Here is a 14,146-nt window from a genome sequence, read left to right as displayed (position 1 = left end):
TGGGTTGACATGTGGCTGTCAAATAGTGTTCTTGCAATAACTTGAAAATGCTAAAACAAAATCTTTTAATCTACATACAGTATGCTGTTTCCTGTGACTTAATGAAGGTCAATTTCAATTATTACTGTTTGACTTTTTCTTGTTGAGGATTTGAAGACCATTTTAAAAGTAGTGAAAATTGGTAATTTAGTCTGGCCTGTGCAATAGCTATGTTTAGTCATAGACCTGCAAGAAGCAGAAAGTAATACTTAGAAATTGTCTCTGCAATAACTTTTGAAAACACTTTGAAGAAAAAAAAATTATATGACATCTGTCATGCTTATATAGTATATTTAGTCCTAATCATATATTATTTCCTTATCATTTCATATTTACACAATCATTTATTTATCTTTTTTTTTATAGAACTTTGGAATATTTAATGAGACATTTAGCAAAAGTTTCCACAAATGGTAGTGATACTGGCATGCATTCCAAAAATTTAGCCATAGTATGGGCACCCAATCTTCTCAGGTAATTGTTTATTTGATTTGATCAATTAGTTGCTACTTGGCTTATGTCTAGTAGAAATTATATGTTATAATATTTAATATAATAGTTATATAAAACACATGTTGTGTTAGGCTCTGATCCTGTTCATAACGTTATAGTATGTATTAGTTTTCTGTTTTGCTTTTTCCAATCATATTGTGTTGTAAAATGATGCCCTTCATGGGTTCTTGATTAGATTAATAAAATTCTTATCTTATCTTATCTATTCAGTCATATTAATTTCTACCAACAGATATAGATTACAAACAATAATTAAGTTTAAAGGTATAGGAAGATGTGGTATGAGTGCCAATGAGACAACTCTCAATCCAAGTAACAATTTATAAAAGTAAACCAACATAGGTCAAGGTATGGCCCTCAACAAGGAGCCTTGGCTGACACCAAACAACAAGCTATAAAGGTCCCAAAAATTACTAGTGTAAAACCATTCAAACGGGAAAACCAACATTTATATTGTAATAACTAAAATAGCAGAAAGTCATGAAATACTGTCTGTTTGGAACTGATTTATATGTACATAGAATGAAACAACAAATTAAAAAAAACAAAATTAGCGTTTGAATCATTGAATTCAATCATTTTTATGGTAAATCTTGACAAAATAAAAAGTAAGACTTCATGTTGTTTAATGGCAAGGTTGAATTTGTGTCATTTAATTGCGCAGGTCTAAAGAACTGGAATCCGGTGGAGGAGCAGCAGCTTTACAAGGTGTGGGGATCCAGGCTGTGGTTACAGAATGTCTCATTGTTTATGCTGATCTCATATTTAGTGATAAATTACCATCTTATAGTTCTCCAGAGTTTACACGTAAATATCTCTTAATTTAATGAGTTACGATCAATTTCAACATAATGATACACTTAAGTACTATATCAAATAGATCACAAACTGTAGGGGTTGTAAGCTTAAAGTCTACAATCTTTTTATATTTCATATTTTAGTTTTAAACTGCAAATTTTCATGCTTTTTATTAATTTTTGAGAATGATAACTTTGACTAAGAAATTAAAAAAAAAATTTACGAATGATTTTGAAAACTCTATGAATGTAAGGGAAGAATTTTTTTTATACACATTATTTTTATATGTTTGAATTAATCAAACTTGCAAAAGCAAGAATTTAAATATATATTTGACCAAAAAATAACCCAAGAAAACAGAAAACACATTGATTAACAATTAAAATAGTATTAGATAGGTAGATATACATATTCAGTAAAAAATATTTTTTTCTTTCAGAGTCTCGAAAAAAACCTAGACCAAAGTCATTAGCCATTTCTACACCAACAAAACTTATTACATTAGAGGAAGCCAGGGAGAGAGCTCTCTCTGCAAGTCTCCGTCCAGCACCACACAAGTATATAAATGTAGGCGGTGGTCCGGACAAACTTCCTTCAAAATATCACACCGTAATAGACCTTCCTGGATACAAGTAAGACTAACTTATCAACGACTTAATGTTGTTTATTTACTAAATGTCCACATTGCTTGTTAAGTAGATATAACAGATTATTGTGCAGGCAAACCCTTATGTATAGATGTTAAATACACCTAAGAGATCAGACTTGTAGAACAGAAAACATTTCTTAGGAACAAAATGTAATAATGGCCTTTTTTCACATTTTTCATGCTATTAGATATGGGCTTATATTGATTTATAATGAACATAAATAAAGGTTGACCTGATATTAATGTATGACAACAAAATCTGAAATATACAGTACAACAACAAAATCTAAAATATACAGTATGACAACAAAATCTGAAATATACAGTACAACAACAAAATCTGAAATATACAGTATGACAACAAAATCTGAAATATACAGTACAACAACAAAATCTGAAATATACAGTATGACAACAAAATCTGAAATATACAGTATGACAACAACAACAAAAAAATATAAGTATGTCTTTTGTGATGTTACACTATTTTTACAGATAAGGGTGAAGGTTTGGTACCATTAATATGTTTAACCCTGCTGCAATTGTTTACACCTGTCCTAAGTCAGGAATCTGTGGTTTAGTAGTTGTCGTTTGTTGATGTGGTTCATAAGTGTTTCTCTCGATTTTTATATAGATCAGACCATTGGTTTTTTCCTTTTTAAAAGTTTAACACTAGTAATTTTTGTGGCCCTTTATAGCTTGCTGTTTTGTGTGAGCCAAGGCTCTGTGTTGAAGACCATACCTTAACCTATAATGGTTCACTTTTAAAATTGTGACTTGGATGGAGAGTTGTCTCATTTGACACTCATACCACATCTTCTTATATCTATAAATCATAAAATGTCATAAAAGGATGATGGTTGTAGGGTCACTTATTGGACTTCATACATCTTCTTTTGATATGTAATGTAATGATGGCATCACTTGGTATATGTTCTATGCAATGATATAACTGATTTATATGGAAAAGATTTTGCCAAAAAAACAAGAAAAAAAATAATTTGACATATTTTTTAATGTAATTTATATTTTAGGAAAAGAATGCCTCTAAGAGACAATACTACTTCAAACTTGAAGGGTAAAAAGTCCCCAGGGAGTTGGCGGTCCATTTTTACACGATCATCAGGGAGAGGAAGCATAAAACTAAAAGGAGGTAAAGGTAATATATAAACTGGGTGCCTGCTTGACTGTACAGAAGTAGAATCAAATAGATCAGAATTCTTTTGTGCATAACAAAGAATTATAAAATGGAATCATATTCTTACAATTTGATATCAGATGAAAAAATACATATGAAAAACTTATATTGATAATTATAGATTATCGTTGATTATCTCAACGAGATTGATTTTCTCGCTTGAGCTGGTACAGCGAAAGTGGGAGAAGCAATCGAGTTGAGATGACCAATGATAATCTGTTTATCGCTATTTTACCTGTGACGACGTTGTCAATTTCAATGTCAATTTCGTTAACAACGCCACGTGGCTCCTTAGTTTCTAGCAATAATTTTTCCATATCAAGCGAGAAGCATGATATGAAAATTATCACAAAAAAAGATCAAAGGAAAAATGCACAAAATAGCGATAATATTATTTATACAATATATAATTCATTTGATAATCACTTTGAAAAATGCATTAAATATCTTTGACAACACCTATTGTTGTATTACGTCAAAGAAGTGAAATTATCTGTAATATTAGCAACAAATGTAATAATCGATTAAAATTTACCAAAAAAATTAAACCACTGGATTTACATTTTACTGTATAAATTTTCACATATTATCTTTAGCATTGATATTTTCATTCACTGAAACAATAGATAATATAAACATACGTGCCAATACAAATATTATCTAATCATTTTACATTTACAGAAGATGTATTAATGGACCTGGAAAGGAAAGCCATCACCGAGGAAGATGTCCATAACTGGAAGAGAAGACGATTACGTGTGGCTAAAAGTGCTGAATCTCTGATTAATCTACCAAACAGAGAACATAGACTCTCACGTCACTTTGATGACTTTCCTAGAATTAATTCTTGTTCAGGTAAACACTACTATCTGGTTAATGTACACAATATTATTTTTGTTGAAATTAGAAAATTGATTAATTGATTGATTTGGTCAAAATAGAATGTCAGTCAGTGATTTATTAGGCTAAATTAGAAAAGCAGTGAGTGATCTTACTTTAATCACCCAAAAAATTAAATCCGAGAGAAATCTTTATGGCGGAAATGTCGATGGGATTTAATACCCAAAATAGAACATTCCTGAGAGATAAACGAGGTTAAAATAGAATGTCAATGTAGAATATTTTGCCAAATATTTGACCAATAAAAAGGTTGATAATTTGACCAAAAACAGAAAGTTAGTGAGTGATTTTAAAGGCCAAAATAGAATGTTTAAAAATAATTCCTTTATGTTATGCTCTATGCTCATTTTAACATGGGTAGGCATTATATTTGTCGATATTTTACACTGAGCGTTAGCACTGTGCTGAAACGGCCGTGGGTAACTTAAGTTACCCACAGCCCAATATGGAGCCGCCTGGCTTCGGTTAAGAAGTTTGCTCCTATATAATTACAATACCATGAATACAAAAGAAATGTTCAGTAATTAAAAAGTTATATAAATCTGTTAGGGAAACTCTGCAATGTAAAACGCGGTTTGTTACTACAAAATAAACGATTACAGCACGATTTTCCAAAACACTTATGATGTCCGTAACTTCAAAACAACTTGTCCGTAACTTTTTTCCTTATACCAATAGGGATGTCCGTAACTTTAGCATGATGTCAGTAACCTACAAAGAATCTTTATTCGTAGATGTAATTATAAAAAAAAGAAATGATAAATAACAAATATACCGAACTCGTAGGAATATTCAAACGTGAAGTCCTTTATGGAATGACAAAGCCAAAAGCTCAATTTAACACACCAAACGAATGGAAAACAACGGTACCATTGCCACATTTTTTTCCTTAGCAGTAATACATAGATGAATCAGTCCAAAACTCTAAAGAAGACATGTATGATTTGATACCCGATCTTATTGAATCCCTGAGGTCAATGAAACTTTTAGAAATGTTAAATCTACTTTTATTGCTATGATAAACTGACACCTGTTTAACAATATAGCCTTCCATCTATTCCTAGATATTGGCATTTTTTTTCTCACAATCAACAACACATCACACTAGATATATTGAAGAGACCATACTTTTTTTTGCTAACAATTCAGAAATTATTTAAGGGAAAGGATATCATTTTTTTCCGCTGCTACACCGTCCAAGGACTCATCAGTGAACAATCTATAAAGTTAGAAGAATGTTAGATAAATTTCGCCGTACCGCAACGTCCCGTTTTATCCCGGGAATAATTTTTAAAAATTTAACGGAAAATCCGTGACACTCTGGTTGTTTAGTTTGAAGCATATCGTTATTGTATAAATATATGTAATAATTAAGGGGTTTGATAGTGTTTATTAACCTTTAAGGGTTGAAATTGTTTATCTTACAATTTTGAAAAAAAAGTTACCCACATCCGAAAATAAAGTTACGGACAGTCTGATTATTTTTAACTTATAAGTTACGGACATCTTATGCATTTTTTAAAAGTTTGCCTTGCGCTAAAGTGAAGTCAAAATTAACACATTTGTAGTGATGTTAATGTGATTTATTTATTCAAAAGTCCTATCAATATTGAAATAGATCATGAAAAACGTTGCAAAAAGTAGATTTCGTATCAACTATCATCTCAACAAGTTTAGAGTCCTCCATCTTGGGCTGTGGGTAACTTAAGTTACCCACGGCCGTTTAAGCACAGTGGTTAGGGAGGTGTAAAATGTGGTCAAATATAATGCCTATTCATGTTAAAATGAGCATAGAGCATGACACAAAGGAATTATTTCGATTCTAATAGGACAAATACAGTAATTTATAGGTCGAAGCGTACGAAAATACTTTAAAAATGTTTTGCTTTTCCCTTTTCCTCCACGAGGAGTCTGTGCATTACATTTCATATTTGATAAGTTTGAAAACTATGAGCAAGGTAAATATATGTTGTTTTATAAAATTGTATAATAAAGATTTATGCTAGCTGCTTAAATGTATACATTTTAAAGGATGGAAATAACGTTAATATACACAGTAAGTTTGTGCGCATGTGTCAAACATATTTTTTATGCTCATTAGAACGCGGCTTTGTTTACAGGAGCGTAATAAGGACGTCATATTAGAATAGGTAATTTTATGTGGTACTTAGTCTTCTGAGAGTCTGATAATAAGAGATTAAAATTAACATATGATTCTTAAATTTGCAGATGAAGAAATGTCTCCTAGAACTAAACACAAAAGATCTGCTTCTACAGAGTCCCCTAGATGTTTAATGAATGATGAATATCCTAGTTTTATAGAACCTGGGTCACGAGAAGTCCCTATTGATGTAGAAATGGTTGATGGTAAGTATTCTTGTTTATCTTGATTAATAAATGGACAATGAATTAAATCTCAAAATATATTATTTCATTATCATGAAATATGCCTTTTGATTTCTCAAATATTTATTTTTATTTTCAAGCTCTCACATCTGTTTAAGGTGTGTTTTCTGGGTTAAGTAGAGAAGAATTATATTGGTGTCATCATCCCAATGTCACTGACAGTGTATTGTGAAAAGATTCCTTATTATTTTTATCTGAGTAAATTGAACACTTTGTGTTATTCAGACATCAATTTCTATCCAAAAGCCATTTGGTTTAGACAAGTTGCAGTGTATCAAATTGTTTCCATTACCAATATATAAGTGTTCCTGTGTCTATTCACAAAAAATCATTTAAAAAAAGTTTTTTAGTCATGAACATATCAGAAAAATTTCCAATCAGTTTTGATCTAAAGATGTATTGTGAAAGAGCCATTGATTGTATCCCAATCTATCTTGAATTCATATTTGATATGAATAACTCTCCACCAGTTATTCATGAATGCACACAAAATATGATTTTTCTGAGAGAAAAAAAATGCTGAAAAAGCCTTCCTGTCAAAGTAAGCTCAAGTTTGGCAAGAGAAAATAATTTGATGATGTTGAATGTTGAGTTTATTTCGTCCCTATTATGATGCTTCCTTTGTGGGGAGAAAACATTTGCAACAAAGTTAAAGGGGAATAAAAAAAAGAAAAAATGTGAAAAGTAAATAAAGATGCATGATATTTTTTCCATCTGATTTATATTCCCATAAATGTGTAATACCTATATAACCAGTTATATTTGACTTAATGATCAGAAATATATTGATGAAAAGTATTAACTATAAAATGTCTTTTGTATTCCAGACTCTGGTTCATCAATTGATAGTGGTATGGAGGCTAGGAAAGAGAGGAAAACAGAAAGGAAGCAATCATTTGTACGAGGAGAGGAAAAAAGAAAACCAACTCACCGCAGAACCCCATCAGGATCATCTACACCAAGAAAAGAAAAAGATCTACCACCACCCAAGGAAAAAAAGGTGGTTACAAAACCTATTGCTCAAAGTGAAAAACTACGTAGAAAAAATGAAATTAATTTTGAAAAAGAAAATCGTGAGAAATTAGTGCAAAAAGTGGCCAAAAGTTTGAAAAATGAAGAAACAAAAGTGATTGGATCACGTAGTCGACTTGAATCAATAGGGGATAAGGATAAAGAAAAGTTTGTCCTTCATGTTGATGATGCAACTGTTTTTAATTCAACTAGTCCAAAACATTCAGACAACAAACAACGAAGTTCTGAGGAAAGGAAACTTCCGTTATCTCCTAGTGCTGAAAAACTTAAGGAAACATCTAAAGATAAACATTCAACAAAAAGTAAAAAAACTGTTCAGTCTATAGGAAATCTTCCAGAGAGTCCTGGAGCCAAACGTAAACATTGGATGAACACTTCACCTGCCACATCCCCTGATGAGGCACCATCAGGGTTTTATTCACCACACAAATCAGATATTTCTGAACTGCTTTCAGATGATGAAAAATCAAAACTTGCTAAAGAGTCACTGCCAAAGTTTCCTAATCTTCAGGACAATTTAAATGACACAGGTCATTCAAGGTCAGATGTTTCGCCAGGTGGTTATGATAATCTAGATTCACCATTTTCTTCATCTGATTTTCAACATTTTGAGTCACGGACGACATCTACATCCAAATCTGTAGTTTATAAAACGCATTCTTATGAGGAGGAGGAGTATGACAACTTACATCCACAGCCAAATTCTGTTTCCCCGCCATTCTCATCTAAAATGTCAAAATGTCTCAGTGTGCCGTCTGACATTCAAAAATCTCTGGAAAACTTGACATCAGGAAGTCAGACTGATTTATTGTCGTCAGTGACGATTAGTGAACTGTCGACATCTGTGGAAAGCTTCAGTGTAAGTCAAAGTGATGATGCAGCTAAAGTACAAAAGAAAGGTCGTAGAAGTGCTTCGTTAGACAGTTTAAATGATACTGAATCACCTTTAACACGAACATTAAAAGAAATAAATGCTCAGATTGACAAAGCCTTTAAAAATGAATCTGACAAAGGAAAAGCGAAAAAAGAAAATGTAGAACAAGGATCAATGAATGACACATTTGATTTCTCTTCAAGTTCTGTTGATACAATTAAACGTCAGTCTAGCAGTAGTGATAATCTTGAATCTCATGCCTATACCGATAGACCTGGAGCAGAAATCCAGGTTGTTGAAACACCACAGTTAGTCAGAAAGGCTGTAAGACCAACACATATTGCACAAACAAAACTGGAAACTAATATTGATGGTGATTTATTAATTGAACATACTAAGGAATCATCGATTGATATCCATCAAACAAATATAAGGACAGAAACTTCAGAAAAGGTCCACTTTGGCCTGTCTGATGAAGATATGATTAATTTTGAAAGTTACAAAGCCGAAACTGGACATAAAATAGATATGTCTGAAGAGGATTTTGAATTTTTCACCAAACAGGCAAGATCTAACCAATCTTCAAAACGTCACTCAACTGCCTCTAGTTTAGCTAGTCCAATGTCAGATATCAGTCCAAGTGAATATCGTCGCAAGATTGTTAGTCCATTGAGTGAAAGGACATCACGATGGAAAAATGCTGATAGGTCCGATGGTGAACATACAACACCTACTAACAGTCCTCCTATAGCTCAGAGACTTATGAATGTCCGTACTCCATCTCAAGAAAATGTTCAATATAGTCCCCACAGTCCATCAGCAATTCAAAGACTTAATAAGGAGGAAGTTTCTCATGGTAGTCCATCCATTTCTCATCGACCAAGCAAAGTACGAACACCATCACAAGAAGAACTTTATCATGGAAGTCCCATTACAAACCGACCAAATAAAATACGCACCCCATCCCAAGAGGACTTATCTTATGCAAGTCCAATAGCACACAGACCAAATAAAATCAGAACCACGCAAGACCCTACCAGTCCTCAATCAAGGAGATTTGTTCAAAATCCTATTTACACAGGACCTGCAAACACATCACCAAACCTGCCAAAGAGTCCACCAGCTAAGCTTTTAATAAAAGATCATTTAGCTGATCCCCAACGACTAGAAACTGCAATTGATGAGACATTATTTCAGAATGGGCAATCAGAAGGGAAAGAATCAGCTGAAAGACATTTTGAAAAGTTATTATTTCAAACCAGTCAGATGGTCGATGGTGAAAATGCTGTAGTTCAAAGTCCAAGGTCACCTAGACAACAACCAAGGTGGGAAGATTTAGCTGGATTGAATCAAGATTTTGTGTCTGTTACAAAAAAAGATGGTCAGTCTCCGAAATCTCAAAAAATAGCAAGAATTCCTCCTCATGCAGCTCATCAACAAAGTATTGAAAGTCCTGATGATGTGCCATTTGATAAAAAATTACATGATTTGTCTAATTTTAGTGAACAATGGAGAACTCAGTTAGCTCCTACAGGAGATGTGTGTCGGTTAGGTAGCCATGGAGAGAAATTAAATGAAATACAAAATTTAGAAACTAAAATTGAAATGGAGAGACCTTCTATTCAAAAATTGACAGAAAGAATAAATAAAAATTATGGATTTGAAGGTGAAAGAACACTCAGAAGGTCGTCAACCATAGCCGCAATGGAACGTCTTGAGGAATTTGAACCAAGAGTTCGTCAACGGACTCCTGAATGTAGTACTGATCAACAGACTTTGACATTAGAGAAGCCAATGATAAAACGTTGTCAGACGGAATCAAATATACCCCAGATTAAACACTCCACTATTGTCACTCAAGACACATCCAGCAATACATCTTCAAGTGCTAATTCTGAACCAAGTAACATTGAATATGAACCCACTGACTTTGGTAAAGTGCTACGAACTAAGTTTGACAAATCAAAAAGTGCTATAGACAACAAAAATGTTGCACCAGTAACTCTTCCACCTTCTTACCCTGTAATGGCAAGTAGCCAGACTTGTCATAAAGGAAGTAAAATGGATGCTCCAATGGAGACGGCTATTGATGGACCGTACTTGAATGACCAGCAGATCATGGCAGAAGTCATGCCCTTTAATTCTGTGATAGATGACATTGACTTTAATGAAAGTTGTTTTGGAATTCCAACACATCAAAATTTGTCCAATGAGATGAGAGAAAAAATTCAGGAAAGATTAAAAGCAGAGCGTGAACAAAATAGTGGAAACATTCCAGAAAATTTTGATAAAATGCAAGATCCTTACAGCAACACAAGGAGTCCTCCACAAAATGTCCACTTAATGGAAATAGAAACTCATTTCTCTGATGATCCTTATCAGTATCCAGTGGCAACAGTACATTTTCTGTCACAAGGTCCAATCATTCATGCTTCACCTCAGGTCATTCAAAAACTGGATAATTCTGAGGAAGCTGCTCAGAACGCTATAAATGCAGATTTAGAATTAAGCATGTCTCTCAAGAAAAATCCAGACAATTTACCAAACCAATGTCCTGGAATTTTGGAAGCAGAAGTGGTGGGCGTGTCTCATCAGTTAGTCTCACCTCAACAGGATGTCATCCGAAATACAGGGTTAGAAAACATGAAACTAGTGTCTCCATCTAGTGGACAAATGGAAATGAAAAAGGAGAAATCTGACTTACCAGAACTTGCTCCTCCTAGTCCAGAATATATCGAGGAATACAGAGATGTAGTCGTTAAACGTAAAGTGCCACTTCAAACAAAAACAAATAATCCACCTACAGCAATTCCTAAATCATTCTCAAAACCCCCATTACACAAAGCCTATAGTGTTGACTATTATAAAACTGAGTGTGTGGTGATGGACTCATGTGATGAGGACACAAGTGATGATGTTTTCATAGATCACAATAAAATTAAAAGTAAATCGGATATTACAGTTACAGTGCAGCATAATGTTAAACATCAAGATCCACGTGAGTTACAGAATATGCCATTGACATTCTTATCAGAGACTCCCAGTCGATCATCATTGGATGAATCTGCATTAGAGATGGCATCATCACGTCACGAGGATTTTCTTCCAGAAGAGGAAGATGATCAGTTTAATCAATCACATCAATCCACAAAACTTCACAGTTTAAAAGAAAAATTTGAAAATGACAATAGTTCTGAGGGTACAAATTCAAATGTGTGTTTCAGACATGAAAATTATAACAGTGAAAGAATAAAACAGGCAAAATTTGGATTTACGAGTCAGAGGTCATACTCACAGACAGAGCAATACTCCAGTGATCTTTCTGATTCTGGTAGTAATTCATTTTCTAGCCGAGTTTCTGGACAATTGTGGCAAACGCCAGGAAGTAGAAGAAGTATTTCTACCGATTTAGGATATGAATTTCGTCCGAAGAAAATAGAAAAAGTAACAATAGGAATAACAAACTTTGGTAAGCCACCTAAACATCGTGGGAGCTCCCGTGGAAGGGCTTCAAGTGAGTCAGCAATGTCAGAGGCTGAAATGACAATAAGATTTAGTAGTGCTAGAACTTCTCCCAAAACGGTTGTGGATGGTTCACCTAAATCATTAAGAAATTCCCCTAAAGTATTACGACCTGATGAATTTTCCAGAGGAAATAGATCTCCACAGAGCCAAAGAAATGTTGATCTGTCTCTGAGATTTGTAAGACAGAAGTCGGAGGCAGGATCTCCTAAAAGTGTTAGACATGTTAGCTTTAGTGAAAATAGTGAAACGACACATGTTACCGTAACTTCCCCGACAAACACTCAGACTGAAACTGTTATCACTAGTGAAACACAAAATAGATTGAGTCAGTCTATAACGTTACCTATAAATGGCTCAGAAAATGTAAGTTTACGGGAAAATACAAGTTCACGGAAAGTCGAAAGAAGAGGAAGTATTAAAGAATTGATGCAATTTTTTGAAGAAAAAACTGGTAAACGAGAAGAAAATATGCAAGAAGAGCTTCTAGCAACTTCTCAATTAAGACATTGTCCCAGAGTGAGAAGTGAATCCCCAAATTATTGTCAAACAGAATCTCGTAGAAATGAAACATTTAGACATAGTTTAGAGATTCCTTCATCTAGTTCACATTTAGAAGGTCTGGTTAGACCACATCCAGTTAGACTTGGTCCAAAACCATTCTATGGTGCTAAGCAATGATGTTTATTTTTCATTAGCTCTCATTATTTTCTGTATATGATTGTCACTTTGTTATCATAGCAACTGACATCTAGTCAACAGTCATCATTTTATAAAATTTTCTTTTTTAAGACTTATTCATTTTCTTTTTCATTATTAAACTCTTCTACAGGAATGGCATTTATTTTTACAGCTGATTATTATTCCTGCCAAAAATATTTTTTTCTTTTTTACTGTTATTTTTACATACTATTTGATATAATAACTCCCATGAAATTAATAATATAATTGTAATTCAGGTTTTGTAAAAAGAAATATTGAATATGAAAAATGAAGATCTTGAAAAGATATTTGATAATGACAATTTGAAATAAATTTTATAATTTTTTTTACAATTACTTAAAAATAGAAATGATTTTATATATTATTCCAAAGATTAACAAACAATATATGTTATAACAACCTCCAAGTTTTTTTTTAAATCAGCCAATTGCATTAGTTCTAGATATTAATCCATAGACAAGTTGTTATGGTGTTAGAATGAAGTTAATTCAATCAGTTATAGCTATCACAAACGTTAGTGCTTTAAGGCATCATTTATTTTTTATACATACACAATTGTTACTGTTATTTTATATACGTGTGTGTGTGTGTGTTAATATTTCTAGTCAATTACCAGCTTGTTATGTTAGTTTTCATGTTGATGTGCCATTAATTTGTCATAACTAACTAATTAATAACATTGAACATAATGTATATATATTGTCAAGGTACATGTATATTATAAAATATTTATTTCCATATAAACAGGGTATATTAATACCTGTATTTTTCTGTGTCCTCCCACCTTTGTTAACTTGTAAACAATCTCTTCAAGCCAGTAGTATTTTAAACTAATCTGTTAAATAATGTCTTTATTAAATCTTTAATTTAAAAAAATCTTGTATAGATCATGATAATTTCATCCCCAAAAGAAGTATATTCTTTCCCTATTGCCCCAAAAAATATGTTACTTTATGATTTTCATAACTTTTTTATAACTAGCCAGTCTAAATAAAAGTTCATTTGATTTTTCTATTATCCAATAGCATTTGATTTACAAAAAGGAAAATAAGCTTTACTCTGAAGAAAATAATGAATGCATATCAGTATCAAGATAAGAAAATATTGTGTGTGTGCACAGTTTCATCAGGAAATACGGAAACCAAAAAATCAATAACCCGTACTAGTAATCAAATGTTATATTACTAGTTTGGGGGGGGGGAATTAGGTCTGATGCTAGGGATTTAGCAACATTGTCTAGAATGCTTTTCTTATTTTCTCACTAACATTATAAACATTGTTTTATAAAATAATTTCTCTAATTCTATGGAAATTTATCCCTTTCCGAACCCATTGTATAAAAAAATTTAATCAACGTGTGGTTGCTGGTGATCTCAAAAGATCATTGGATGATTTTGATGGTCATGACCTTTTTAGCTAACTAGATGAATCAAAATATGCTAACAGGTGTTAATGAAATTGACAACTTCGTGCAATGTGAAAGGCAATCGAA

At 32.7% G+C, this 14,146-nt stretch overlaps 1 protein-coding gene across 5 annotated transcripts in view; it reads left to right on the top strand.

The window, feature by feature from the left end:
* The window catches only part of LOC134722134 (uncharacterized), a 57,459-nt gene extending 43,645 nt beyond the window's left edge, over positions 1 to 13,814 (top strand). For all 5 annotated transcript variants that reach the window (XM_063585690.1, XM_063585691.1, XM_063585689.1 and 2 more), the window contains 7 exons: positions 406 to 513; positions 1,217 to 1,359; positions 1,790 to 1,982; positions 3,034 to 3,158; positions 3,879 to 4,052; positions 6,327 to 6,464; positions 7,331 to 13,814. In XM_063585690.1, the coding sequence (XP_063441760.1) occupies positions 406 to 513; positions 1,217 to 1,359; positions 1,790 to 1,982; positions 3,034 to 3,158; positions 3,879 to 4,052; positions 6,327 to 6,464; positions 7,331 to 12,612 (6,163 nt within the window). In that variant the 3' untranslated portion in view covers positions 12,613 to 13,814. The remainder of the gene's footprint in view (positions 1 to 405; positions 514 to 1,216; positions 1,360 to 1,789; positions 1,983 to 3,033; positions 3,159 to 3,878; positions 4,053 to 6,326; positions 6,465 to 7,330) is intronic.
* Positions 13,815 to 14,146: the final 332 nt, after the last annotated feature.

The sequence above is a fragment of the Mytilus trossulus genome, chromosome 6 (genome assembly GCF_036588685.1).
Source record: "Mytilus trossulus isolate FHL-02 chromosome 6, PNRI_Mtr1.1.1.hap1, whole genome shotgun sequence".
In the NCBI taxonomy this organism is placed as follows: Eukaryota; Metazoa; Mollusca; class Bivalvia; order Mytilida; family Mytilidae; genus Mytilus; species Mytilus trossulus.
The sequence above is the reverse complement of the archived record's forward strand: the minus strand, read 5'-3'. Positions and strand labels throughout refer to the sequence as shown.